At 43.0% G+C, this 27,350-nt stretch overlaps 1 protein-coding gene and 1 non-coding gene across 2 annotated transcripts in view; both read right to left on the bottom strand.

Moving 5' to 3' along the window:
* AK5 (adenylate kinase 5) overlaps positions 1–25,369 on the bottom strand; it is a 199,252-nt gene extending 173,883 nt beyond the window's left edge. The window contains exons 1-5 of the mRNA XM_060232045.1: positions 25,245–25,369; positions 16,645–16,831; positions 8,481–8,648; positions 6,395–6,564; positions 6,187–6,300 (exon numbers count right to left, since the gene is read on the bottom strand). Of these exons, the coding sequence (XP_060088028.1) occupies positions 6,187–6,300; positions 6,395–6,564; positions 8,481–8,648; positions 16,645–16,831; positions 25,245–25,304 (699 nt within the window). The 5' untranslated portion in view covers positions 25,305–25,369. The remainder of the gene's footprint in view (positions 1–6,186; positions 6,301–6,394; positions 6,565–8,480; positions 8,649–16,644; positions 16,832–25,244) is intronic.
* LOC132567890 (small nucleolar RNA SNORD17) lies at positions 17,432–17,674 on the bottom strand. The gene has a single exon (XR_009555155.1). It is a non-coding gene; the product is annotated as a small nucleolar RNA SNORD17 (small nucleolar RNA).
* Positions 25,370–27,350: the final 1,981 nt, after the last annotated feature.

Here is a 27,350-nt window from a genome sequence, read left to right as displayed (position 1 = left end):
AGGTGGAACTAGGAGACAAGAGTATTTGCCCCCCAAGGTCGGAATGAAGAGTCAGACACAATGCATTGGAATAAAATTTGGGCCACTTTATTAATTAACAGCATAAACAGCAAGGGAACCCCACCAACCTGGGTCTGCAATCTCCAACCCGGGTCTCCAAACCCCAAGGTTGTTCATGTCAGACCCCAAATTCCCCAAAAGGGGGATGCTTCGCAGTCCTCCCCAAGCCGCATAGTGTCCTAAACCCCCAAAACCTGCCAACTAAAGTGACCACCTATTTAAAGGCACCTTCCCTAAGCCAATTCCACAATCCACTGCACTGCTATGCAGGGTAGGCGAAAAACACACCCCAGCAACAGCCAATCAGCCGAGGCGTAAAAAATTCCTACCCGGCTCCTCAAATGAGGCAACCAGCAAAGCCTACATAACAGACAGGGCGGGCGGGAGGGCCGATCGACGAAGGACTGCTGGGGGAAGCAGGAGCCAGCCGTTAAAGCGGCTGGCCCCACCCTCCACATTGCGCGCCCAAACGGGCGAGCTCTGCCTCCTCCCTCCCAGGGAGACAAACAGAGCCGACGCAGCCTAGCAGCTACGCTGCAGGCTGCAGGCTCACGATTGCCCCCCAAGGTCGGAATGAAGAGTCAGACACAATGCATTGGAATAAAATTTGGGCCACTTTATTAATTAACAGCATAAACAGCAAGGGAACCCCACCAGCGGCCTGGCCAGGGCTAGGGGTCACCGCGACCGCTCCCCTGCCATTAACGGGCGAGAGACCCAGCCCCCCAGCCGGAGCTGAGCAACTCAGCTCCCTCCAGGCAGGCCCAGCAGGGAGGCCCGCACCAGAGGGCCCAAACCCAGACGCACGTCTCGGCGGAAAGGCACCCTCTAGCCAAGCCTCCTGGACAGTCTGCAATCTCCAACCCGGGTCTCCAAACCCCAAGGTTGTTCATGTCAGACCCCAAATTCCCCAAAAGGGGGATGCTTCGCAGTCCTCCCCTAGCCGCATAGTGTCCTAAACCCCAAAAACCTGCCACTACTAAGGCCAAGTCTCTACTTAGGGCTTAGCGCCCACCGGGAGGCCCAAAGCCACCCGCAACCCTTGCTGCAAATCTCTCAGGAAAAGCATATTACCCTTTTCCGAGAGATGGACCCCATCCCCTCTGTAGCGGTCAGGACATTTCACCGAAATGTCCAGATGGGGCAAAAAGTGGCCCAACCCCCTTTCCAGCGCCTTTTTAATCTCCTTGTTTGCCTTATACCTGGCCCTCTCTATAGCTGCAGGGTCCAAAGCACAACGCCACACCAGGCGGGGCAGCATGGCTGACCACACAATGATGGTCCCCGGCCATCGCTCCCGAATGTGCTGGAAATCATCTCGGGCTTGCCAAACTAAGGCCTTGCCCTTCAATAACCCCAGATCATTACCACCCAGATGAACAAGTAAGATCTGAGGAGGAGGACCCGTTCTATCATTAAACAATAAAGGCAGCATGCCCGGCCACTTAAGGCCCCGACGCACCTCTGTTTTCTCCATTGGTTAAGGCTCCTCCGCCTCCTGGTCCCCTGGGGAGGGACGGAAAGAGACAGAGCTTCCTTTGCCTAGTTCCTTGGATCCCATGGGAGAAATACAAAGAAAGCACCTTTAAGACCAACAAGCGCTAATGTTTTAAGCATGTTTTAAGCTTTTTAAAAAATCTTAAATCGTGTTTGTCTGTGTCCTTTAAAATGCTTATATCTCTGCTACCTAATCTTAAATAGGTGCACACATGACCTGGCCCAACACGGCCTGGCCTGACAAGGTCTCATTTATGTCAGATACAGCCCTCATGACAAATGAGCTTGACACCCTTAGGCTACACTGTTTCAACAAGCATGCTTGTCCTTAGGAGGTGGAACTAGGAGACAAGAGTATATCCAGAGATAAGACTGTCTCTTCTTCCTGCTGGAGGTTTCACAAGTGTCTTCAATTACAATGTTGCCTGTAGGAATTGCTGACAAGAAAATCCAATAATGAAGTTTGTGTTTGTTTCTATTAGTCCCCGAGTTCCAGAATCTGTCATTTTACCAAGTAACCTTATTGCTATTTACTCCACAAAAGTGCTGTCTTTTAAATTGCTTGATTTCTGATTATTACTGTCTCAAAATAAAATTAAAGCTAGTTATGATGTACAGACATATACTAGTTCCAAATGATTCGTGTAACAGTATAGGAAAGGAATGAGCAAGAAGAACAAAATGAGCAAGAAGAACAAAAACTGAATAATATACTGAATAATAATATAATAAATAAAGTTAGCCCATCTACTTCAGCTACTAGTTGATGGATATCTTTGGAAAGCATAATGTTTTAGATGCTAGGTCCTGGCAAGTGTATAGTGCAATCCTAATCAAAGTTACACCCGTCTATGTCCACTGATTTATTTTATTTATTTAAAACATTTATTAGCCTCTTTTCTTCTCTTCAGAGCTCAAGATGGCTTACAACATAGATAAAACACATGAAATACATTAAAACCATAAAAACCAAAATTAAAAATTTCAGTACACTTAGGCTCAGTTCCACACAAGGAACATATCTATAGGTGCATGTTTTTTCTCATTACATAAGGTTCCCTAGTTCTGTACTTATCATTGACAAAGGTTAAAATTCTCTCTTCATGCCTAAGTATTTACTGAAAGAGTCAGGAAACTAACCCAATATTTTATCATTTTTTAAATCCTATGATTGTTATAATATACTGTTGTAACTTATCTAAATTATATAACTGTCAGTATGCATTCTTGGATCCTCAGCAGGAATCCAGATTAGGTAACTAAGTGCAATCCTAAAGACACTTTACTGGGAGTAAGCCCCACTGAATAGACTGTCATAGAATTCATAGTAGATCTACTTAGGACTGCTCTCTAAGTCTGTTTGAATATACAGTGTCTCTTAGGTACTTGGAAGAGACATAGCATTCATATATTTACACAGACATAGTTTTATGTTCAATGGCAGAAGACAAAGAAAAAGTGTTATCTTGAAAGGTAGAGGACATAGTGACATCTTCAAAGGCAGAAGGCAAAGAAAAACAGATGTCATGGAGTTGAATTTACTGATATTTAATTGTTTCAACTCCTCAGAAAGCCATGCCTTATTAGAGAACAAAACGGAATTGCCTCATTAGACTACCATCTTGCACACACATTTGCATAGGAATGTCTACTTAGAAATGGTTATTAACATTCTTAGTGATTATGGAGCACTCTAAATGATTTGTTTGAAAAGTACTGCAGAAAATCCCACTTTTGAAATTTAACCTTTGAATGTGGCTTTCACAAAACATTATACTTTGTTACAGTGTTTTATCAGAAGGTGAAATAGGTTTCAATCACATGGATTGAATCATCTGGATATTTTAAAATAAATAAAATTGTTATGCAACTAAAATACTGAAGGTTTACTTCAGAGGTAGTCTCTATTCTGGAATAAGCAATGTCAGAATCATGTGTGAAATAACCTTGAAAAGAGGGACACAATGCAGAAAAATCTGTTCTACAGGCAAGAAAGCCATTGTCTTTACTCAAGAAACTTCATAAAAAAGTCCTACAACATAAAGGACTAATGAAAACTACTTTATATGTTAAGGTGCCATCATCTTCCCTATAATATAATTCTCCAGATAGACTGGTCACAGTTAACCTGTTCTCCCATTGGCTGAGTTGCCTGTTGCTCAGTGGAGAGCACCCACCCACACCCTCCAGCCACTTGCCGAGTTGCCTGTCATTCAGTCTCAATGGAGAGCAACCCCCACCCTCTAGCCCCAGGACAGAAAAGGATTGAGCCACTGCTTTGAAGGGGAGAGAAAGGAACCCTTCCCTCAATTGGTTGAGGGAGGGAGGAGGAGGGAAACAGCCAGAGAAAGCCCTCCCTCGATTGACTGAGGGCTCCTCCCTCTCCTGCTCTTGAAGGGAAACGGCCAGAGACAGGGGGGAAATGGTGTCCTGTGGCAGCAGACAGAATACAGAGAGGGGGAGAGGGATGGAGGGAAAACAAAAGAGAAACAGAATAAAGTCCTGTGCTTAAGACCAACAACATTATCATAGAGACAGTGTTAGTCTGAAAGGTAACCCTAAAGGCATTTGAGGGAGAAGTCATTGGAGCCAATCCTGACTAGGGATGCCAGTGCCATGTTGATGAGAAATTCCTGGAGAATTTGTGCTGGAGTTTGAGAAGGACAGGGTTTGGGGATGGGGGAGCCCTCAGCTGACTATAATGCCATAGAGTCCACTCTCCAAAGCAGTTGTTTTCTCCAGGAAGAGAATGATCTTTTGTCTCGAGTTCAGTTGTGATATCAGAAGGTCTTAAGGTTCCACCTGAAGGCTGCCTACCCTAGGCCTTGAAGCACCCTCTGGGTGACATAATGCCATCGGACTGGCATGAGTTAATTAGGCCTGGCTGCTTGCTGTTGTTTCAGCAGCAGCCCCCCTATGACAGCGACTGTGGCATAGGAGTTAGGGCTTCAGAGTGGGGTCTGCCAGACCCAGGTTCTTGTTGTGGAAGCTGACTGAGTGGTTTTGGACCAGTCACAGACTTTCAGCCTAGTCTACCTCACAGGGTTGTTGTGCAGATCAAAGGGGGAAGAGGAGAATGATGTAAGCTGCTTTGGTCCCCCCCCCCCCACACACACACTGTGGAGAAGGACTGTGAAGGAGAAGCCTAGGTAGAGGCTGCAGGGAGGGAGGAGGCGATGGAAAGCTGAAGTCAGAGGGGCAGATAAAAGGAAGGAGATAGGATTTGAGGGATGGAGCCTGGAGAGGGTGGAGTTTGAGGAGGGGTGGGACCTCAGACACTCCAGCCTCAAACCAGCCGTTTCTTCCTGGGGAACCATTGTTGTCAATCTCCAGGTGAGGGCTGGAGATCACACAGAATTACAGCTGCTTTCCTGATGGCAGAGATCACTTCCCCTGGAGAAACTGGATGCTTTGCAGGGTGAACTCTGTGCCATTATACCCTGCTTCTCTCCTGCTTTGGTCCATACTGTGATTTCGGTCCAGTCACAGACTTTCAGCCAAACCTACCTCACAGAGTTGTTGTACAGATCAAAAGGGAGAGAGGAGAATAATGTAAGCTGCTTTGGTCCACACTGTGGAGAAAGACTATACTTTTCCTAGGTAGAGGCTACAGGAAGGGAGCAAGAGATGGAAAGCTGAAGTCAGATCAGTTCCCCTACAGAAAAAAGCCACATTGGGTGTGTGGGAAGACAGCAAGGGTTGGGGGGCTTTATTTCTAGAGTCTGTTGTATTTTTCCTAACAACCAGACTTATTCCAAGTCTTTGGTATGTATAGTTTAATTGAATTGTCTGCTTAGGAATTTTGCATTTGCTGTAATTATTGTCTTATTATTTTATTTTTGAAAAAAGAGTTGTGATGTTCAAAATTTTGCTGTATATTTCACCGAGAGGGTTTTTTTCTGCATTCTCTTTAGGAATTTGCAACAAACAGCAGGGTGCTTCTCTTTAGTTTTGAAAAATCTATGCATAGAACTGCATTCTTTCTAATGAACAAAAAAAAATGCAGTGAAATAATAACCTTTTGTTCACAGCTCCAAGAGGGGATTGGAAAAACATAAAACATATGGAGCAGAGGTCCATCAGTGGCTATTAGCCACAAGGTATAGATGGTACTCTGTCTGGGGCAAATGTATTCTTGGTGCTTGAGGAGGGGCAACAGTGAGAGGGCTTCTAGTGTCCTGGTTCCACTGCACCTGGGGGTTTTTTTTGGCCACTGTGTGACAGTGTGTTGGACTGGATGGCCTGATCCAGCATGGCTTCTCTTATGTTCTTACACAAGCAAGGAAATACTATCATTGCTCACTGTATGACCAAACTCTACCTGCTTTCAAAGCCACAAAGTAATTGTATTTACAAGATATATGTCAAAAGAATTTTTTTCACCAACTATTTTGTCTTTGCAAAGCTTTAAAAGGACTATTGATTGCTTAGTTATTAACTACATTTGCTGTGGCATCCTAAACAGCTGAGTTACACCCTTATAAATCAATTGACTTCAAAGGACTCAGAAAGATGTAACTTCACTTAATACAGTACTGCCAGTTTTTCAAGAGTTTGGATTCTTAACATGAAGAACAGAACAAATTCAAAACAACTAAGAATTCTTTTTTAAAAATCACTATTTCTTACTTGGTCCTCAAAGGAAAGGGCCTGGGCCACATCTCTTGGAAATCCATCGATAACAATACCTTCTTCATCAGGGATTTGCATTAATCTCTGCTTTATTTCAGTAATTGTTGTTTCCTTGTTTGTTGAAAAAAAACACAACATTTTTTTAACTGCACACATTAAGAGTATATGTAAAAAAATCTCAAAAACAAAAAACAGATAGACTTACCTGTGGAGCCAGTTCTCCTGTGGTAATTATTTTAGCAATCAGGCTCCATTTTCTATTACTGCTTGTGTTGTGGATCTTCTTTCTTAACAATTCACCAACAGAGATGTACTCAAATCCATAGCGTTCTGCTATTTTCAAACTCTGGGTTCCCTTCCCACTTCCTGGGCCACCTATTAAAGATAAGGAAAAGATAAGGAAAAACAAACAAAAAGTTCTCATATTAAGGACCATCAGTGTTGGACTGCCAAAATCTCCCTGAAAAGTAAGAAAACAACGTTGTTCAAACACCAACAACATCCTATGCTCTAATACTAGCTGTATAGAATAGAACTCAAGGATCCAGCAAAGGAACTGGGAAGGATAGATGTCTCATAAAGATAAAGACTTAATCTAGCTCTTTGTCACCTGTAGTCCATTGTAACTGCAGTAACTTGAAAGTGAAAAGTGTAGGAAAAAATCAACTGGCTCCCTTGAGAGCAATTTTATAACTTGCAGGTCATTTAGGCTATAAAGGCTGGCTAATTTTTCATTCCATTTGATAATAAGAAGAGAGGTGAAACATCAGAAGCTGCACAATGCTCAGTTCCATCTAACAGGAAGGAGGCTGAAAACAGAGCAAGCCAAAAGTCAGTTACCAATTACTGAAATGCCAAAGCAGCCTATCACATAAATAAGCCAAAAATGTCAAATGTGTGACTGGTTCCAAACTAGTGCTGTCAGTTTTCTGAGTTCAACTCTGATCACCCTCAGTTCTGTTTAGACTAGTGTAGTTCAGTTTACAATGGTATGTTTCAGCAGTGTTCGTGGTTTCAAGCTATCTACTACATTTTGTCCTTCATAGTATTCCTAGTTAGTTAAATGAATAGTAAAAAACTCAACTTGAAAATATTTTTATTAACGTTAACAGATGCTCGTATTCTTTTTTGTTTGTTTCAAATATTTATTCCTATGATAAAAAAATGGGAATGGGAAAGAGTCAAAAACAAAAACAAAACAAGAGAGAAATCGATATGCAGTCTGTCTCAAAGACATATTGTGAGTATAAACTAAACAAAAGAATCTATAGTGAACATATATCTCAGTCTTTATATTGTAAATATTGAGTCTTCTTATGTACTGAAACTATAGTTCTGATTAATCCAGTCATAAAAAGGAGTCCAGGCTTCTACATAATCTCTGTCAAGGTGATCTTTAAGCACAGAGGTCAAGTTATCCATTTCAACACAGTCCAAGACTTTCTTAAGTAGATCTTCCTGTTCTGGAGTTTCTTGCTTCTTCCATGCCTGTGCTGAAAGAATTCTGGCAGCAGTAACAATGTGGATCACAAGATATCTTTGGTTGCTATTATACTGATCGGGTATACAGTTCAAGAGGAATTGTTCAGGTTTGAATGGTATTGATACAGCTAAAATCTTTTGCAAAAGTAAATGCACCTTAGTCCAAAATTTAACACTTTTACAGAACCACTTCATATGGTAAAAGGTGCCTTCATGATTAAAACATTTCCAACATTTGTCTAACATATTAGGATACATTCTAGGAAAATGTGCAGGTGTTAAGTACCATCTATAAAACATTTTATACAATTCTTGTATTCAAGCAAGTTAGACTGGTGCTTGATTTGTATCCTCCATTCCTCCAAGGATATTAGCATGGTTTACCTATTCTCCCCATTTTTTCTTTTCAGTAAATGTGATCTAATGCTATGAGTGCACTAGATATCATAAATGAACTTTAGAGTTTGTTCATAATGTTTCAGTACGGTCTGTTAATGCAATCCTAAGAACAATCACAATCAAAAAAGCCCTGCTGGCATCAAAACTGTGAAATTCTTGTCTCGGGGAGATTCAATGGTTTTCCCCATCCGTGTTCCCTTACTGACCCTCATCCTTGTTTGTTGCTGTTTTTAAATATATACTATCATTAAAACTGACTTGAATGTCTTTTTAACTGTTCCAATGTTATCACATACATTGATATCAATTTCTGGCACTTAATCTTTTTTCTATATTTTTCTATATTCATACATAATTAATCCAATAAAATCATGATTAGTTATTTTCTTAAGGAATGTTTGCCTTCCTACCTATGACAAGGATGATTTTAGGCCGAGGTCTTGTAGGGTCAAAGACATCATACTCCTCAATGAGTTCAGCTGTTTCTGAGAGATCTGTGTCACTTTCTATGGAGAACTGGTGGATTGGAGGGAGTCGATCATACCGTCGATAAGGAAAGTTGGGATTGTCTGGCATCACTACAAAATGGTAAGAAAAGAAATATTGAACAAGAACTCTTTTCACATTTATCAGTAATGAAGTTCATTACAGACCTGTTTATATATGACTGTTTATTTGATACTTTTGTGGGCCTTTCTTTTTTATGAACAAACATTTAAAGTTTTTTATATAATGGAATTCAATAAGCAACTTAGCAGTGGTGGTGTATAGCTGGATGAGTGATTGGTTGAGCTGCCATAAATGTCATTCAGGCTACATCTGCACATTGTTGGATATTGCAGTATTGTCCTGTCTGGACAAGCCAATCCAGCTGCAAATTATTGTATAGTGCAGCGATAGCATAGCATCTAATGATGTCTGCATGCCACTAAAGATTCTTTGGTTGCTTTGGAAAATGTAATCTGTCCTAGAAGGTTGATGTTTCCCCATAAAACTGGTCCCAATCAGTTTTAAGATCTAGGAAAAAGCTGAGCTAGTTTCAGGTAGGGTGACCAATCTCCAGATAGAGTCTGAAGTTCTCCCAGATTTATTGCTGATCTCCAGGCTATGGAGAGGAACTTCTATGTTTGGCATCACATCCCCAAACCCTGCCGTCTACAGATACTGCCTCCAGAGCTCCCCAAAATGCCCAAACCTGAGTTGGCACCTCTAGCTTCAGGAAGATGTTATGTTGCACTTTGAACAAACTCAGGTTAAGCTAAATACAATCTCTATATTTAAATCCTAAAGAGAAGCAGGGCAGAAAGAGAGAAAGAAGAAGAATGGGCTTAGGAAAACAGGAGCCAAAAAAGACAATAGGCTAAGAGGAGTGGCCACAAAGGAAATTATGGTGGGACTAGAGAGAGGGTGAGGTTCTCATTAATGACAGGAAGAATAGAGCATCAGAAGGTGTATTATGAAGTGAGAAGACTAATTGAGAGACAATGGGCAGAAGAAAGATCAAATACTAGAGAAAATGAAAAATTACATGTTGTTTGAAATAACCAAGCAGATATTTGGCTGCGAACTTTGTTGTGTTGTGTAAATTTAGAAGCCAAGTGAAGGATAATTCACAAGTATGGACTGCAACTACAAACCAGGCAATTTTCTTATAGATCACTAGCAGGAAAGAGGAACAGGGCTGCTTTCATGTTTTGAGAGGCTCTGGGCAGAGAGTACCCACTGCCCTTCTGTCTTCTAACCATCACCAAGGCCCCATAGAACATAGAACATCACCAAGAACATAAGAGAAGCCATGTTGGATCAGGCCAATGGCCCATCCAGTCCAACACTCTGTGTCACACAGTGGCAAAAAAAAAAAATATATATATATATACACACACACATACATATACACACGCTGTGGCTAATAGCCACTGATGGACCTCTGCTCCATATTTTTATCTAACCCCCTCTTGAAGCTGGCTATACTTGTAGCCGCCACCACCTCCTGTGGCAGTGAATTCCACATGTTAATCACCCTTTGGGTGAAGAAGTACTTCCTTTTATCCATTTTAACCTGACTGCTCAGCAATTTCATCGAATGCCCACGAGTTCTTGTATTGTGAGAAAGGGAGAAAAGTACTTCTTTCTCTACTTTCTCTATCCCATGCATAATCTTGTAAACCTCTATCATGTCACCCCGCAGTCAACATTTCTCCAAGCTAAAGAGCCCTAAGAGTTTTAACCTTTCTTCATAGATAAAGTGTTCCAACCCTTAAATCATTTTAGTTGTCCTTTTCTGGACTTTTTCCAATGCTATAATATCCTTTTTGAGGTGCGGTGACCAGAATTGCACACAGTATTCCAAATGAGACCGCACCATCAATTTATACAGGGGCATTATGATACTACTGGCTGATTTGTTTTCAATTCCCTTCCTAATAATTCCCAGCATGGTGTTGGCCTTTTTTTATTGCAATCGCACACTATCTTGACATTTGCAGTGAGTTATCTACCACGATCCCAAGATCTCTCTATTGGTCAGTCTCTGCCAGTTCACACCCCATCATCTTGTATTTGTAGCTGGGATTCTTGGCCCCAATGTGCATTACTTTGCACTTGGCCACACTGAACCTCATCTGCCATGTTGATGCCCACTCACCCAGCCTGAACCTTTGGAGTGCCTCACAATCCTCTCTGGTTCTCACTACCTTGAACAATTTAGTGTCATCTGCAAACTTGGCCACTTCACTGCTCACTCCCAACTCCAAATCATTTATGAACAAGTTAAAGAGCATGGGACCCAGTACTGAGCCCTGCGACACCCCACTGCTTACCGTCCTCCACTGCGAAGACTGCCCATTTATACTCACTCTCTGCTTCCTATTATTTAGCCAGTTTTTGATCCACAAGAGGACCTGTCCTTTTACTCCATGACTCTCGAGCTTTCTAAGGAGCCTTTGATGAGGAACTTTATCAAAACCTTTCTGGAAGTCAAGGTAAACAACATCTATTGGGTCTCCTTTGTCCACATGTTTGTTCACCCCCTCAAAGAAATGCAATAGGTTAGTGAGGCAAGATCTTCCCTTACAGAACCCATGCTGAGTCTTCCTCAATAACCCGTGTTCATCAGTGTGCTTACTCATTCTGTCTTTGATAATGGTTTCTACCAACTTTCCTGGTATTGAAGTCCCCTCCCAACCTGCATGCCTCCCATATGCCTGAGCATCTTTCTCCTGATATCTTGTCAGCTCTCCCACTGTTCTGTCAAAGGAAAAAACAAAGATTAATAGTGCATTCCTAAGCACTGTTGCACCCTTCTAAATTAGCTGAATTAAATAGGTTTATATGGGGATAACTGTTTAGGAATACACTATGAAAGAACGAAGACAACATGCAAAAGATTTTAAGTTCTTTATGTTGTCATTGTGTGTCAACATTTGAAATGACATTCTTCTGTCATGAAATTTGTCTGGTATGCTTGTTAATTGATGGCTTTTTGAAAATTCTCTAGCATTTCTACTTTCAAAAATAGACTTCAAGATAAGACAAAATTACAGTCTCATTAACTGAGTAAAATGTTATCTGGATAGAAACTTTAGTTACATTGTTAAACTTTATAAATGTATGGGCACTTAGAAGACATTTATATAGACGAAACTTGAAAGCTGCAATGAAAATGTGGAATGGATTTCCCACTCAGGCCTATAGGCAGAGCAGACTGGAATGGGAAAACCTCTCCATGTTTTCCTTGTAACTTTGTTTCATTTGAGAGGTTTTACTTCCCAGCATTCCTATGGCTGGCTGAAACTTCCTGGAGTTGTGTCATTTCAAATCAAGCATGGATGCTTCGAGTCAGCTTTGTCTCTTCTCAAATGGAGTGAGAACTAGTGCCTAGTGAATACTCTAACCTGGGAACCCACTGCCAAAGGGTGATATCACACTGGAGAGCCATTGCTAATCTGAGTAGACTGGGGGTGGGGAGGAAGCTTGCAATGCCTTGCCTTGCTGTTTCATGTTTTCCCAAGTTGAGAGCATTTTTTTTTTAGTTTTCTGCTGTGTAATCCTTGTGCTTTTCCTTGATGTTTCATTTTTAAAATTGCATTGCAAAATCCCACTATTTCCCTACCTTTCCATTTTAAACAAAATTTTGCAAGAGTTGTAACCATGTTAGTATATTAAGTTAAACATAATATCTTTATTTTTGTTGCCTGCGTCCTTTATAAACTGTACATCTCTCTCTGGCATTACATTTTAGGACATGCATGGCTCGGCCCCACAAAGTCCCATTTTTGTCAGATCTAGCCCGCCTAACAAATGAGTTTGACACCCCTGGGTTAGCAGTTTGTCTAACCCTTGTTTTCATCCCCTTTCATTGTCCTCTAAACCACTCTCAGTTTTACTTTATGCTAATATGCCATCCTGCTGTCTTGTACTTGTATTGGTTTAAAATATATGTTGAGAGCTCTTGAAGCATATTGTAATAATGAACACATAACAATTAATTACAGACAATCGAAAATAACTGTGTTTATTAGTTCTAAGCACAGGTGGTTGATTAATGGGAATATTACTGAGCAACTGACATGTTTTAAATAGGTGTAGCTTTTCATTCTTTTAAGTCTTGGCACACTCAAATCAAGAATGTGGTTGGGAATGCCCAGAGAAGTGTCTCTGCTCTGAGAAAAAAAAAAAAAAAATTACACGAGAGATGGCCAGCATGTTCCTTCAGCTATTTGTGGCCATTTCCTAGTTGTTGTATGGATCTCAGCTATGCACATATACTAATTGCAGTGCTCTTGAAGTCATGCAGACTAAATTCCTGATAGCCATACTGCCAGTCCCTCATTGTGATCCTAACGCAGTTTTGTGTCTAGAAGTGGGCTTAATCTTTCTGGAAGCTTGTGCATGAAAACACAGGATTGATTACTAGTTAAAGCTTATTTTTTTTCTCCTGCAGGTCTGGCACCTCTGACATTAATAGACACCTTTCAGTCAAAATGGAAAAGGTCCCTCTCAGATAAATTACAATCCATTGGATAGTCTACCAGCAGTTTAATAACCTATGGGTACTCAAAAGCTACATCAGAAATTAAGCAAAGAGTCTGGAATACTCCAACACCACTTAAGTTCCACTACAAAAATACCATCACCTTAAGAAATTGGAACTGTCAAATTATCTATCTGATCTACTGATCCCCAAACATAGAAGAGCTTTTATTCTGACTCATTTTAATGCATTCTCATCTGCCTTATTAGAAGGGAGGTATCGTAATGTTCCATTTCCATTTCACAAGCATTTATTCCCCTCTGCCACTGAGAAAGTTGAAACAATTGGAAATGTATTGCTGTGCTGCCCAATGACATCAAATACACTTTTGTTCAGCCTATAATATAGTGGGTTCAATGCAAGGAAAAGATAAGGTAGTAGTGATCATAGCATGGAATAGGGCTGCACTCATAACTGGGAGATGGGACAACAGGACCAACTCTCTCTCTCTCTCTCTCTATATTTTTTTTTTCAGGTTCCCGTGCCAGCATGCCATTGGATCATTCAAACCTGCAGGGGGGTCTGCGATTGAAGCAGGGCAGCGAGGATTTGGATCCTACTGCCCATTGTTCCTGAGTCCCCAAGCTCAGGCCTAAAGGCTCCAATGAGCCAGGCAGGCACCCCATTCCAAAGTTATGACATTAGTTTATGTACACAACACAGCCTATCCTTCATAAAATTCCAGGAAGATCAGAGAATGGTACACCTCCTTTCTTCTAGCTGACCTTGAGTTGGGAACCTTGGATGCAGTTGTAAGGTTCTGTACAGCTGCCAGAGTCTACCAAGGTACAGTGCTGGTTTAGGGCATCGTATGTTCTGGCTTTGCATTTTTATTAGTTTTTTCATTGTTTATAAATACTTTTAGACTTTTAGAACTGTTTTGCTGGTATTTCTTCTTGATATGTCTAATGGTTTGATTTTGTATATCTGATTTTGCTGGTCTTTGAGAGTAGTAAAGAAAACTTCAAACTGCTGAATGACGTAGGATGATTTTTTTAAAAATTTGGTTGCTGGTAAGTTTTCTACATTTATTTGCAAGAAAAATCATGACAGAATCCTTGTGGTACATCACTGCACAGGGGCAGGGAGGCTAGCAAGAACTAGTGTGAATGGAGGCTGTCAACAAGTTGGGTGTGGGGAATACTTCCATCCCCCATCCTTACCTAATCAAGATGCTGACTCCAGGTTCAAGAGCAATAACAATGACTTTATTCTCCAGGCATCTCAGTATAAGTTCTCCAACAAGAGTTGTTTCACTCCTGCTTTCTGATGCCTCTGCCTTGGACCCAGAGATTCCTTCATGCTGGGCTTAATATTGGCTCACTCAGTCCAGTGCTACTCCTCAGCACCTCTCAATACCCTGCCCTTGCTGCCGGTGCTCAGTCTACCTCTTAATTCCAGTAGTATCCCTTCTCTCTTGACAGCTCTCACATAAATGAACCATACTCTCCCTGCTGTCGGTGTTCCCAGCCAGACCCAGCCAACGGGAGTAAGCCCCCTCTCCAACAGGTGAATTTCTGCCTGCTCCTTCCCACCCATCTCCTTGGATTTGTGCCAACTACTGGTTTTCTGGCCTACCACAGTTTTATTCCTGATGGATTGTAGATATTAAAATCCAGTCAGCCTATGAGTCATAAAAGCATGAAATGTAGTAACTGCTAAGGGTAAATATACCAGGAAATTACACCAAGTGTAACTTTATGAAGACATTTGTAACTTTATGGAGACTTAACCATAGTTAAGTATTTTTGCTAGGCTTGCCAATTCCCAGGTCCCAGCGGGGGTTCTTCCGCTTTCCCAGACTCCTTTCCGCCCCCAGTCAGCTGGCCGGAGGGGGGAAGCCCCGCCCCCCAGAGGACCATATGCCTTTGGAAGCTTCAGTCTCCTATTGAAAGGCTTCCTCTTGGGATGGTGTGTCTGTGTTATTTTGAAGAAGCTGGCAGCAACTTGTGAGTAGAGATGCCAATTTGTCGCTTCAGAGTCACCAGAAATGGGGTGGGGGTGGGGGAGGGAAACGTCTGCTGAGCTCTTCATTATTCCCTATGTGGAGATCAATTCTCATAGGATATAATGAGAAATTGATCTGGAGGTTTTGGGGGCTTTGGGGGAGCTGTTTTTTGAGGTAGAGGCACCAAATTTTCAGTATAGTCTCTAGTGCCTCTCCCCAAAGTACCCCCCAAGTTTCAAAACGATTGGACCAGGGGGTCCAATTCTATGAGCCCCAAAAGAAGGTGCCCCTATTCTTCATTATTTTCTATGGAAGGAAGACATTTTAAAAGGTGTGCTGTCCCTTTAAATGTGATGGCTAGAACTCCCTTGGAATTCAATTATGCTTGTCACACCCTTGTTCCTGGCTCCGCCCCCAATGTCTTCTGGCTCCACCCCCAATGTTTCCTGGCTCCACCCCCAATGTCTCCTGGCTCCACCCCCAAAGTCCCCAGATATTTCTTGAATTGGACTTAGCAACCCTAATTTTTGCCCAGTACTCCATATCAGCCCTGGACTTTGTATGTTATCTCAGCTAGCTTTTTTATATTGTTTAAATACTAGTTGAATTCTAACTAGTCCATATAATTATATTCGAAGATTATCAACTGTGCAAACCCAGCTATTATATATAATGACTAGGCAATATGATATTTCTGCATTTTAGCTATACTAAATATGCTGTTATTTATGGTGCTCACGTAAACTTCAGAAAGAGTAAATTTTATACACTACTCAGTATTAGTCCATTGAAGATGCATGGATTGTTCCCTACAAGGGAGAAAAACTAATCTTTTGCTAGAGATCTTTTCTTCTTAGATAAATTCCAACAAAACTGATCTATGAAACCATCACACAGATTACTTTTTTTGTCATGATTAGTAGTTGTTAATTGCTGTGACACATCTGACAGAAGCCCCAGAACATGATTTTGCCACATGTCATTGATACACTAGATCAGCAGTCCCCTATCTTTTTGGAACCAGGGACCAGTTTTGTGGAAGACAATTTTTCCATGGACTTGGTGGTGGGAGGTGATGGTTTTGGGGTGATACTATTGTGCACTTTATTTCTATTAGATCGGTGTGGTGGTGAAGTGTGCAGACTCTTATCTGGAAGAACTGGGTTTGATTTCCCACTCCTCCACTTGCAGCTGCTGGAATGGCCTTGGGTTACCATAGGTCTTACAGAGCTGCCCTTGAAAGGGCAGCTACTGGGAGAGCTCTCTCAGCCCCACAGGGGTTTGTGAGAGCCACTCTGAAACTCTGAGATTGTGAGCCACTCTGAAACTCTGAAATTCAGAGTGGAGGGCAGGATATAAATCCAATGTTGTCTTATTATTATTACTATTACTACATTGTAACATAATGAAATAATTATACAACTTATGGCCCAGTTGCTAACAGTCTATGGACCGCTACCGGTCCACAGCCCGGGGGTTGGGGTCCCCTGCAATAGGCTATTAAACTGAATGTGGCATTACCATCCAACTGAAATCATCTCCTCAGCTACTTATCTGATGTGAGCCATGGAATAGTAATATAAAAATATCTTACCATTCCTGAAGAATGACCTTCTTGACTGGCTGCCATTAAGTGGAGGCAGAGTCCTTTTTTCTGGACTGACAAAAGTGTCCCATTTCACTTTTTCCGCTCCTCCCAATTCCTTCACTTTCTGTAAACATCCTTCCAGGTATTCTATCGGATCATCAGGTTTGTGGCACATTAATCCATTAATAAAACTCTGAAACAGAATACCCGAAAATGATTTGTAGTCTACTGCAGACCACGTAAATGGAAAACTAACTATAATTATATATCTAATGAAACCCATATTATCATTCAAGTTAAGATGTGTGTACAACATAACCATTTAGTATGCAAGACTGAATAAATGTAGTGTGACTTACTAAAGCACAGCATTCCTTTGCAGTCATTTTTGAGCTTCTGGTTTTCAAGGGATTTTGTAATTTTATAATATGTTTTACCATTATTTTAAAAAATGGGGGGGGGGGGTGAGATGGGGGATTAGCATGATCTTACAACATGTTATAGGGTTCCTTAATGCCCTCCCCAAAAGTTGAAAATAGAAGTCTGTGATAACATATGAATACACTATCACAGGCCTCCACCCACACCCCAGTCCACAAAACAGGAAAAGCCTTTTTATTCCCGTGAATGGGTTGCCCTTTGAAACAATCCAAGATGCTCAGAGAATATATGGATTGAGCTATTCTAGGAAAAAGTATGGCATATATATCCATGCAAATTACTTTCCCTAAGAACAACACCTCTCATCCCTGGCCACCATGCAAATCTGCTTCTTGGGCTGCTTCTAATCACTGAGTTCAGACAGTTTCATTCTTCTTGGCTGAGTCAGACCCCCCCTGGAAGGAGGGCTCTGGCCCTGCCAGTTCTGCCCAGGCCCTGCCAGCAGCGAGCCTAATGCCCCTCCCAGCCCCCAGCAGAACACTGCAAGGCTAGGAGGAGCCAGGAGGCCACAGAGCATCAAGACCCTAGAACAGGCATCTGGATGTGGCAGGAAGGGCAGAGCAGCAAAGCAGCAACAATTCCAACTTGATTGTTGCAGCTGATGATCCCGAAATATGTGAAATAAGAGATGTCACCCATGCTCCAGATGGAGGAAAACGCTCATGACTGTCCTTGATGGGGATCACTAACAAACCTATTGAAATTTTGTCATGGAATGTGGCAGGATGGCTAAGATGTATCCATTCGTACATAGAGGTTCCTTTTTTTCAGAGAGATTTTGATATTATTATATTGCAGGAAACGTGGATGGCAGAAACTCTTTGGTTGGATGGTTATTCCTCCTATAATTTACCGGCAGTTCCAGAAAAGGGCCCAGGGAGGTTAAGGGGAAGCCTGGGTATCTTCATTTCTAATGCCCTTAAGGTTCAATGCGTGTTGAAACCCTCGCTGTCCCATTTAGCTATGGCTCTATTGGTGAGATGGGACAGGGGAAGCCTGATTATCATAAATGTATACTTCCCTCCTCTAACAAAACAGTCATTTATAGAAGAAAATTGGGCATTACTAGACCAATTTATAATAAATCTTGCCCTGGAACATCCGGAAGCTCAAATTTTAGTGGCAGGGGATTTTAATGCCCGTATGGGAATGAATGATGCCTTTTTATTAAACAAATATAATTCCCTACTAGATGAGCAGGAGCAAGGCCAGAATGGACTCCCCTTCACACGAAATTCTAAAGATTCTAAGGCAAACTTTGCTGGCCTATGTTTAGCTAAATTAGCAGGTAGAAGAGAGCTTCATATTTTAAATGGGACATTCTATGGTGATTATCCAGGCAAATACACTTTTATGTCTGGGAATAGAATGAGCACTATTGATTATATGCTGGTATGCAATTCTCTATTACCTCTGATTAAAAATTTCCAAGTATTCCCATACTTGGAGGGTGACCATCTACCTCTATGTCTGCAGATAGCGCTCCCATTAAATACTAACCAAAAAGAGGCACGTTATACAACAAGGATAGGAATCAGGGGGAGAAGAGTACAGTGGGGTGGGGAACTGGATAAAAAAGTGAAAGAAATCTTAACTCCAGAAAATTTGCTGAAGCATGTGTCAGTGTTTACAGCTTTAGAGAAAAACCAAGACGCACTAATAGTTTTCCAAGATATAATTCAGGAGATTTACTCTATTATGACAGTACCAATAGGGAATAGATTACATCAGCATCATAGGAAAACCAAACCTTGGTTTGATTCTGAATGTGTTCAAGCAAAAAAAGAACTAAATCGTTTGTATTACCTTGCGATGAGAAGTAGCATAGAAAAAAGGATAGAGACACAAAATTCCCTAGTGAGACATAAAAAAACCTATAAAGACATTATTCAAAGGAAGAAGAAAGAACATACTAGGCACCTATGGGAGGAACTGATACAGGCTGTTAAACTAAAACACACTTTTTTGGAAACTAACAAAGATTGGGGGATTTAAGACGACCTTTCCCCTGGACACGTATATCCCAGTGGAAACATGGACTGCTTTCTTTCAGAATTTATATGATGACAATGTTCAACCCCCTTTTTCAGACAGCATAGAGAACCTCCCTCAGTGGCCACCAGTTAGTACGCAAGAAATAAAAGCCCATATAATGCAACTGAAAAATAGGAAAGCCCCAGGTATAGACGGCATACCAGCTGAGGTGCTTAAAGAGAATGTAAATTGGTGGGCACAGTTTCTGGCATCTTTTTTTACTTATGTTGATCAAACAGGTCGAATTCCAAAGTAGTGGGGAACAGCTATAGTTGTCCCTATTTTTGCTGGTTGTTCTGAGACTTTCTGCAATTTATAGTCTGTAGGATGTTTTGCCGAGCTGGGTACCAAGATTGATGGATGAAAATGCCTTCTTCCTTTCTGTTAAAATTGTGCTGGTGTTTGTAAATCTCAATAGCTTCTCTGTTCAGGCGGGTATGATAATGTGAGACCGTAGAAAGGACTTCAGTTCTTTCAAAGTGGATGACGTGGTCTCCTTCTTGAAGTGCATGTTCATCTACAGCTGATTTTTCTGGCTGAAACAAGCGACTACAAAATACCCTGCTCCTGTGGTGCAGTCTACATTGGCACTACCCAACGCAGTATCAACACCCATCTCACCGAACACAAGAGACACTGTCCACAGAACAATCAGCACAGTCAACAACCATCTTCCTTATCTTCAAACCCCTTCCAACCCTCCCAGCAATTAACACAGAACAATGGTCACATTCAACAGCCAGTTTCCTTATCACTACCCTTCCAGGAAGCCCCACCAAACAATGGGCACATCCACAAACCAATTGCCCTTTCATCACACCCCCTCCAGCCTAGAAATAGCAGCTCTCCAGCAGCCCTGGCCCCACTCAATGCACAGCAGCCAAGAAGGTCTGAGTGCCTGCTCCGGCTGCAACACCACTGAGGTTGTTCTCCGCAGCTGAGAACGAAACGTCTGGAAGGAAAACTTTCTCCAGTAGAACACGGCACTTGATCCCGAAAGATTCTACAAACCCTAATACAGAAAGGTTCACTGAAGCATTAAAATGTAAAGTTCAAAATCTTTACTTATTTGAACAAACAAAATGTTAATACACTAACTGTTGCAATAACTATAGCGCATCATGCAGAAAAATCTCAAATTTTAAAAAAGTATATGGGGTTTAAATTCCATCCCAAATAAGAGAGCATTTTGTATGTAGGCACAGACAATACGCTTATCTTAATTCTCTGGGCCCCGCAGCAGCTGCTGAGAGCTGTTCTGGGTCTGGCAGCAGATGCCAGCAGTTGCTCTGGGGCTGGCAGTGGCAGGCTTGAATCAGCTTCCAGACACTGCCACCACTGCAGCCAGACTCAAAGGCAGATGGTGGGGCCTGGAGTCCAGTGGGCTCAGCAATGAAGGAGATGGGATTCCCCCTGTGAGTCTTGTGACCCCCCCTTGTAACATATAACTCAGACTCTGCTTTAGTAGGAGCACAATACAGTATATAACATTTATTCTTTATATTGTTCTTTTCTACAAAAGCAATCAGGGTGGCTTGTAGTAATAATTAAACTATACATCAATTGAAATATAAATACTGTTAGCAACAACCAAACCAAAAGAAAAGGAGCAACAGCCAGAACAGAAACACACCACTATTATCTAAAAATTCCAACTAGACGAAAACTTTCTGCTAATTTGAGTTCAGCAACAATGTTATTCAGGAAGAACTAGTAAACACAGTGCCGTATTAAACCCTGTGGAGCCCCACAGGTGGTCAAAATCTTGGGGGCCCACTTGCAAATTATTTCAGAGTCTGAGCACCCACCCCCACACCACTGCAGGCTGCAGGAACCCTCTCAAAAGTCCCTTTGACAAAGCTGTGGGGGAGAGGCAGAGAGAGGCAAACTTGGCGAGGACGCCAGCAGCAGCTGCATCAGGCAAATCGGGCAAAGAGTAGCTCAGTTGCTGGCTGTTCATGCAGGCTAGGAAGGCTGCAAGCAGGGGAAAAATGGGGGGAAAGCTGGCCCGGGGCCCCTAAAAGCATGAAGGCCCATAGGCCAGTGCCTACATAGCCTAATTGTTAATCCAGCTCTGAGTAAACAAACTAACATGTTTTAACTTCTTCCAACAATTACTATTTCAATTTCTCTGCTAACCCCATCAAGAAACCTAACTTTTCCAGCTATGTTGTACAAGCTCGTTGCAGAGACAACGACAAATTAGGATGCCAGGGGTTTATGACAGTTCTAGTAAGTTTTACAAACATATATGCTATGTGAAAGGCCTCAGCCTGAGACCCAGGAGAGCCACTGCCAGTATGAGTAGACAATACTGACTTCAATGGAATGGAACAAGGATCTGCTTCAGTATAAGGCATCACATATGTTCCTATATGTGTATTCCATGACCACATAAAACATAAGCATTGTTTGCCTGTTAATAGACTACGGTATATCAGTTATGAGAAGGAAGAGGTTATGCCAGTGTATGATGTCATCCCAGATATTTCTATATGGAAGTCTTTCTTTGCTTTAATTTAATTTTAATTTAATTTTTAGATTTATATTCCGCCTTATCTCACAAGCGGGCTCAAGCCGGCTTACAACAATAAAACAACAGAGTTAAAATAATATAATAAAAACAGACAGTACAAAACAGAAGCAGCACAGTAAACAATCCTACAGACATAGGCGGTAAACAGCATGCGGCTGATGGCTAACACCATAACATAACACTATAATGGTGAAATGCTAGGGGAAGTGATGACTTTTAAGGACACCCACTGGATTATTTACAAGCCTAGTGGAAGAGCTCCATCTTACAAGCCCTGTAAAACCTTGATAAGTCCCGTAGGGCCCGGATCTCCAGCGGGAGCTCATTCCACCAGGTAGGGACCCAAACCGAAAAGACCCTGGCCCTCATTGAAGCCAGGCAGGCATCCTTAGGACCAGGGACTATGAGGAGATGTTGAGCAGCAGACCTCAGAGCCTGGGGGGTTCATATGGGGAAAGGCGGTCCTGAAGATATGCAGGCCCCTGACTGTAAAGGGTCTTGAAGGTAAGAACCAACACCTTGAATCAGATCCAGTACTCGAGAGGTAGCCAGTGCAGTTCGGATGCCTCTGTGCCCATGAGGCATCGATGCGAACAACTAGACTGCTGCATTCTGCACCCACTGGAGTTTCCAGAGCAGGGTCAAGGGAAGCCCCACGTAGAGAGAGTTACAATAGTCTAATGGGGAGGTGACCATTGCATGAATCATGGGAACCAACTGCCGGGTCCACCTCAGATGGAAAAAGGTGGCCCTTGCAGTGGCAGTGACCTGTGCCTCCATAGATAAAGAGGCATACAGGAGCACCCCCAGGCTCTTCACCTCTGTTGATAGCCTCAATTGGGACAATTCCCCCCTGAGAGCCACCCTCTGTTCCCAACCATGAAGAAGTCAGCCACTGTAAGGCTAATTCCTGAATCCCTGTGTTGGCAAGATGGTGGGCCAACACCTAATTGTCGACCATATTGAATGCTGCTGACAGATCCAACAGTATTAGCAGTGCTGAACCACCACGATCCAGATGCCTCTGGAGATCATCTACTAAGGTGACCAGCGCAGTCTCTGTCTCATGGCCAGGGCGAAAGCTGGACTAGAAGGGGTCCAGGACGTCAGTTTCCTCCAAGAAAGCCGGGAGCTGCATTGCCACCGCCTTCTCCACTACATTGCCCAGGAACAGTAGATTTGATACTGGGTGGTAGTTAGTAAGGACCGTAGGATCCAAAGATGGTTTCTTCAGGAGAAGGCGAACCACCGCCTCCTTCAAAGCCTCCAGACATGTCCCTGATAACAGGGAAGCATTTATAATCTTCTGCAGGGGAATCTGAACTGTTTCTGAACTAAAGCGCTTTTGGTTTTTTGTTTAGCATGCATACAATATAATACTTTAATTGTCCTCTTTCCAGGGTTTCCTAATTCTTAATATACTCTTTTCCAAATTTGTTTTAATCTGGAAAGAACACAGTCCAAGTGCATGTTTCTTGCTGCAAAAGTCCTTTTTGCTTCAGCATCATTTTCCCCACCATTATCCCCTTATCATCTTCTCAACATTTTTTCCTACTTCTGTAGGTTTAAAACAACTGGTAATTACTATTATGCTATAATACTGAAGTGCCACTTATCTAGCTGCATTTCAAATTATAGTTCCTCTTCCTCTGAATTTCCAGTTTTCATTCTTTAAAAAACAAAAAATATCCAGCCATTTTTGTTGCAGGGATATAATGGGGAAAGTGTGACTAATTTTTGTCCCAATTGCCTGGAAAGGAATGGGAAGAGAAAGCTATAAGACAGCTGTTGAGATACTATCTGTATGTAGATATTGTACTATAGCGCATGCATGAAGGAAAATAAAAGGGGAAGGTGAGTCATCCTAATAGCCATGACAACGTCTTTGAGTGTCAATGCAGGAAGTGCATAAGAAACACCTCATGTGTAAGCGCCATCACCAACCTAAATGCCTTTGCATTTGTGATTAAAGCTGTGCTGAGAATCTTCACAAGTTATGATTACCCAAGTTTTCTGTGTCAACCCTAAAAGTTTCTAGTCTTTACAGCTTTGAAAATAGTCTTAAAAGTGTGTGGTGAAAGCCTGCTGAATCAACTGACAAAGAAGATGGTGGCTGAGCAGAGTATTCAAGGGTTAAAGCTGTCAGTAATTATTAGAAAAATAAATATTTGCAAAATAAACAAATATAGTCAAAGCATATGCAGATATACACACAGGAAAATGTGGGTTCTATTGAACCAGAATCTGAGTAACCATGGTACATTCCCTCCTATTTTTGCAGCAATTCTCCAGCGCACTCATTGAAAGCTCTAGTGTGGACCCCTTGCCTCAAGCCCCACTCCAAAATAAGAGTCGCTGCAACCTGTTACAGAACTTACTAGGGCAACAAGTAGAATTACAGATTGCAGTGTCATTAAATAGCATTTTAAATATGTGTCACAAATTTATAAACACCTTGAAATAATTTATAATGTGTTTTCTGAAAACATATTCCAAAGGATCTTCTTATTACACAGGATCCAATGCCAAAAATTTGATTGCATTTGTCTGAATAATTCTTGCCACCCACCAAGCAAAAGTGCTCCTAGCTATGATTAATCCATTTAAACTTCTCCATGAATCAGAATTGCTGTCCTCATCCCATATATGTCTTTGCAGCCAGTTACCCCAAATTAAAGCTTGGCTCCCCTAAGAGAAGAATGTAATGTAAATGACAAAATGCTACGTGGGAAAAGACGAATACCTGTTTTCTAACCTGACCATGGAAACAGACTTCTGATCGGAAACATGCCAAGTCAAAGGAAATAAAGACTGAACTGAATTTCTACGGTTGGCATTTTTCATTCAGACAAGAATCTTTTTAACACCCCTGGCAGAGCGACGGTCACCGACCTCCACTCCGGCACAAAATAAGAGAGAGAGCAGTGTGAGACGTCTCGTCCCAGCCCGGGGGTGGATGGGAGCGAGATGTGCAGGGTTTTCCGATCACCCTCTTACGTGCCATGGGCGATTCCGTGCACATCCCTAGCCCCCCGAGGTCTAAACGCTCCAGTGCAACGTGGGTAAAGCTGCAGCCCCACGGAACGCGAGGCGGGAGGACGCTCGCCGCTCAGGTGAGGTGGGAGAGAGAAAGCAGGCGACGAGGGAAGGAAGCCCACTGCTTTTGGTACTTCGAGAAAGCTGGTTGGCGCCCGCCGCGCCCCCAATTCCCCGCTCTGCCAGCAGAGGCAAGCGTTAAGGGCTTCAAGGTTGTCCAGCTAGCCAACGTCTTGGACGGCCAAGGCAAGCATCTTTTGCTCGGAGCCCGGAGAACGGGGCAATAATCCAAAACGTCCCTATGGCCGGTGGGAGACTTGGAGAGGTCGGGCGCAGGCGACCCCAGTGCAGCGCAGGGGCAGTTGCCGTCCCGTCCCCACCTGACCCCAGCCTCGCCCTTCTCCCTTTCCAGCCCTCGCTGGCTCCCGGGACCGCTCCCTTCTCCCCTCCGGCCGGATCCCCTGACTTTGGGGCTGCAAACTTGCTCCAGCCGGGGAGGGACCGAGAACTGGGCGGCTCCTCTGGGCTTTGTCGGCTGGCGAGCGAGGGGAGCTTTTACCTCGAAGAGCTGCGGAATCTCCTTCCTGGCCAGATACTCCTTGACGTCGCAGGTGCTCATGCCGCCTGGCGGAGAAAGGCCGATGGCGCGGCCGGTGCTGCTGGCTGGTGCTTCTTCTCCGATTAGGAGCCCCCCCTTCCTTCCTTTCTTCCTCCCTCCCTCCTCCTCCTGCTCCTCTCGCCACCCTCCTTGCCTTGTCCTTGCAAACCCGATCACTCCCGCAGGGAAAAAGCGATCGGAGTGAACGGGCAGAACCAGCGCCTTCCCCTCCTCTCTTGAGCTGCCTCCAGCCTCCCCACCCAGCCCGCGCACTGCCAGTCAAGCTGGGAGCTGCTGGGTGGGAGTGGGTGGCTGCTGAAAAGACGCCGAGGAAGAGGGTGGGGGGAAGAGGAGGAGGAATGACTCCGAATCGCACGATCTAGCTCCTGTTTACACGCGTGCCTCCAGGGGCCGGCGAGCACACGTGGCGCTCCTTGCTCCTTCAGGAGAAATGTGGCTGAGACGCGGCCTTCCTCCACTGCTTTTATGGAATGTGTTTTCCAGTCACAACGCGGCTTCGACGGCCACCGACCTCTACGAAGTTTAAGAACGAAGCGCCTGAGGGGGAAATGCAGGTTTTGTTGTTGTTTCCTCCTAGGCATTCTCACCTTACAGCGTGAGCCCAAATTCTTCAGCAAATTTCAGAGGGTTGCCCTGTTGGTCTTCAGTAGAACAGCTAGATCCGAGTCCAGTACCACCTTAAGAGTCTAACAAGATTTTCGGGGTATGAGCTTTTGAGAGTCAAAGCTTCCTTGATCAAACAGGAGGGGAGCTGTGACTCTCTAAAGCTCATACTCCTAAAAATCTTGTTGGTCTCTAAGGCCCACTGGACTCCCATTTAGTTCATTCAGTTATCCAGCTAGGTGTGTCCTCCTGGTGACTTCAAAAGGCAGTCAGAAATGATCCCCAGGTGGAATATTAGATAGGGGAACAGGATATGTTTTGTTTGCCGGTTGCGTTTTATCAGGCCACAGCAGGGACTAGCCAGGATTTTAAAAGTCAGAGGGTTTTTTAAAAAGTTGGGCGGGGGCACCCTTTCCTATCCACTGTGGGGCTTGCCACTTATAAGCTTTCTTCTGCCAAAAAAGAGAAAAAAGCAGGCTGCACCTGGGGGGGGGGTGTCTGTCCAGAAGTCAGGGGCAATGCCCCCGCAGCCCCCCACCCTCATGGCTACAGGCCTGTCACTTCAATAAACTGGTATTCAAGGGAGAGATAAAATACCCACAAAACGTCTCCAGTATAAAGTTTGTCAAACGTTTCCAAGGATCATGAGGATCAAGGAGCAAGCATGGGAGAGAGCCTTGTGCTAGAACTGCCTTCTGAAGCCTCAGTATTCTTTCTCTGCCCCACAGTTCTCTTGAGGGAGCCAGTGTACTGTATACACACCAAAGCGCTCCCTTGTGCCCCTGGTGTGGTAATGTCTGAAGCCATACATTATTATGATTTAGTTGTGACCAAAACCTTGCTTATTTTGTAGGTTAGGTAGTTTTGTTTAAAAGATTGCCTTGATCATCAACAGTAATACATAGCCATGCAACTTTCTGGAACCAAGCAGAAAGTTAGGTATATGTAGAAATATATTCCTGTCTTTCAGAATGTAGAGTTTGCCCTGTAAACTGTAGTAGTTTACAGACAAAATTTATTGATGGATTACTTCCCCCCCAATCAATATGCACAACATTTAGATAAAGGATACTTCTATATGCTTAGGAACTGGCAATCCAGTGATTTGATATTCTCATCACATTGTGTGTATAAAGGGGACACTCACTGAAGAGCTTGTACTACAACACAAAACCTGGACTGCTCATTTGCAGTTAACTGTATTGTGAAGTAACATAGCCCTTTCGCACAACTGGAACCCTTTGTTCTGCCTAAAACAATCTTTTCTCTCTTTGAATCCCTCCAGATCTTTTTCTCCTTTCTTCCTCTTGCCTTACCTTTGTTCACTACCCTTTTGCTTATCTTCTTTTCTTTGCCCCAGTCTGCTTCTCTTCTACTAGCTCATCTTTTCTCCTTCCATTACTCTATAATCCCCTCCCTATCCGGTTCCTCCAATTAATCACA

This window comes from Heteronotia binoei, chromosome 2, assembly GCF_032191835.1.
Source record: "Heteronotia binoei isolate CCM8104 ecotype False Entrance Well chromosome 2, APGP_CSIRO_Hbin_v1, whole genome shotgun sequence".
Taxonomy (NCBI): domain Eukaryota; kingdom Metazoa; phylum Chordata; class Lepidosauria; order Squamata; family Gekkonidae; genus Heteronotia; species Heteronotia binoei.
This window is presented reverse-complemented; position numbering and strand designations above follow the sequence as displayed.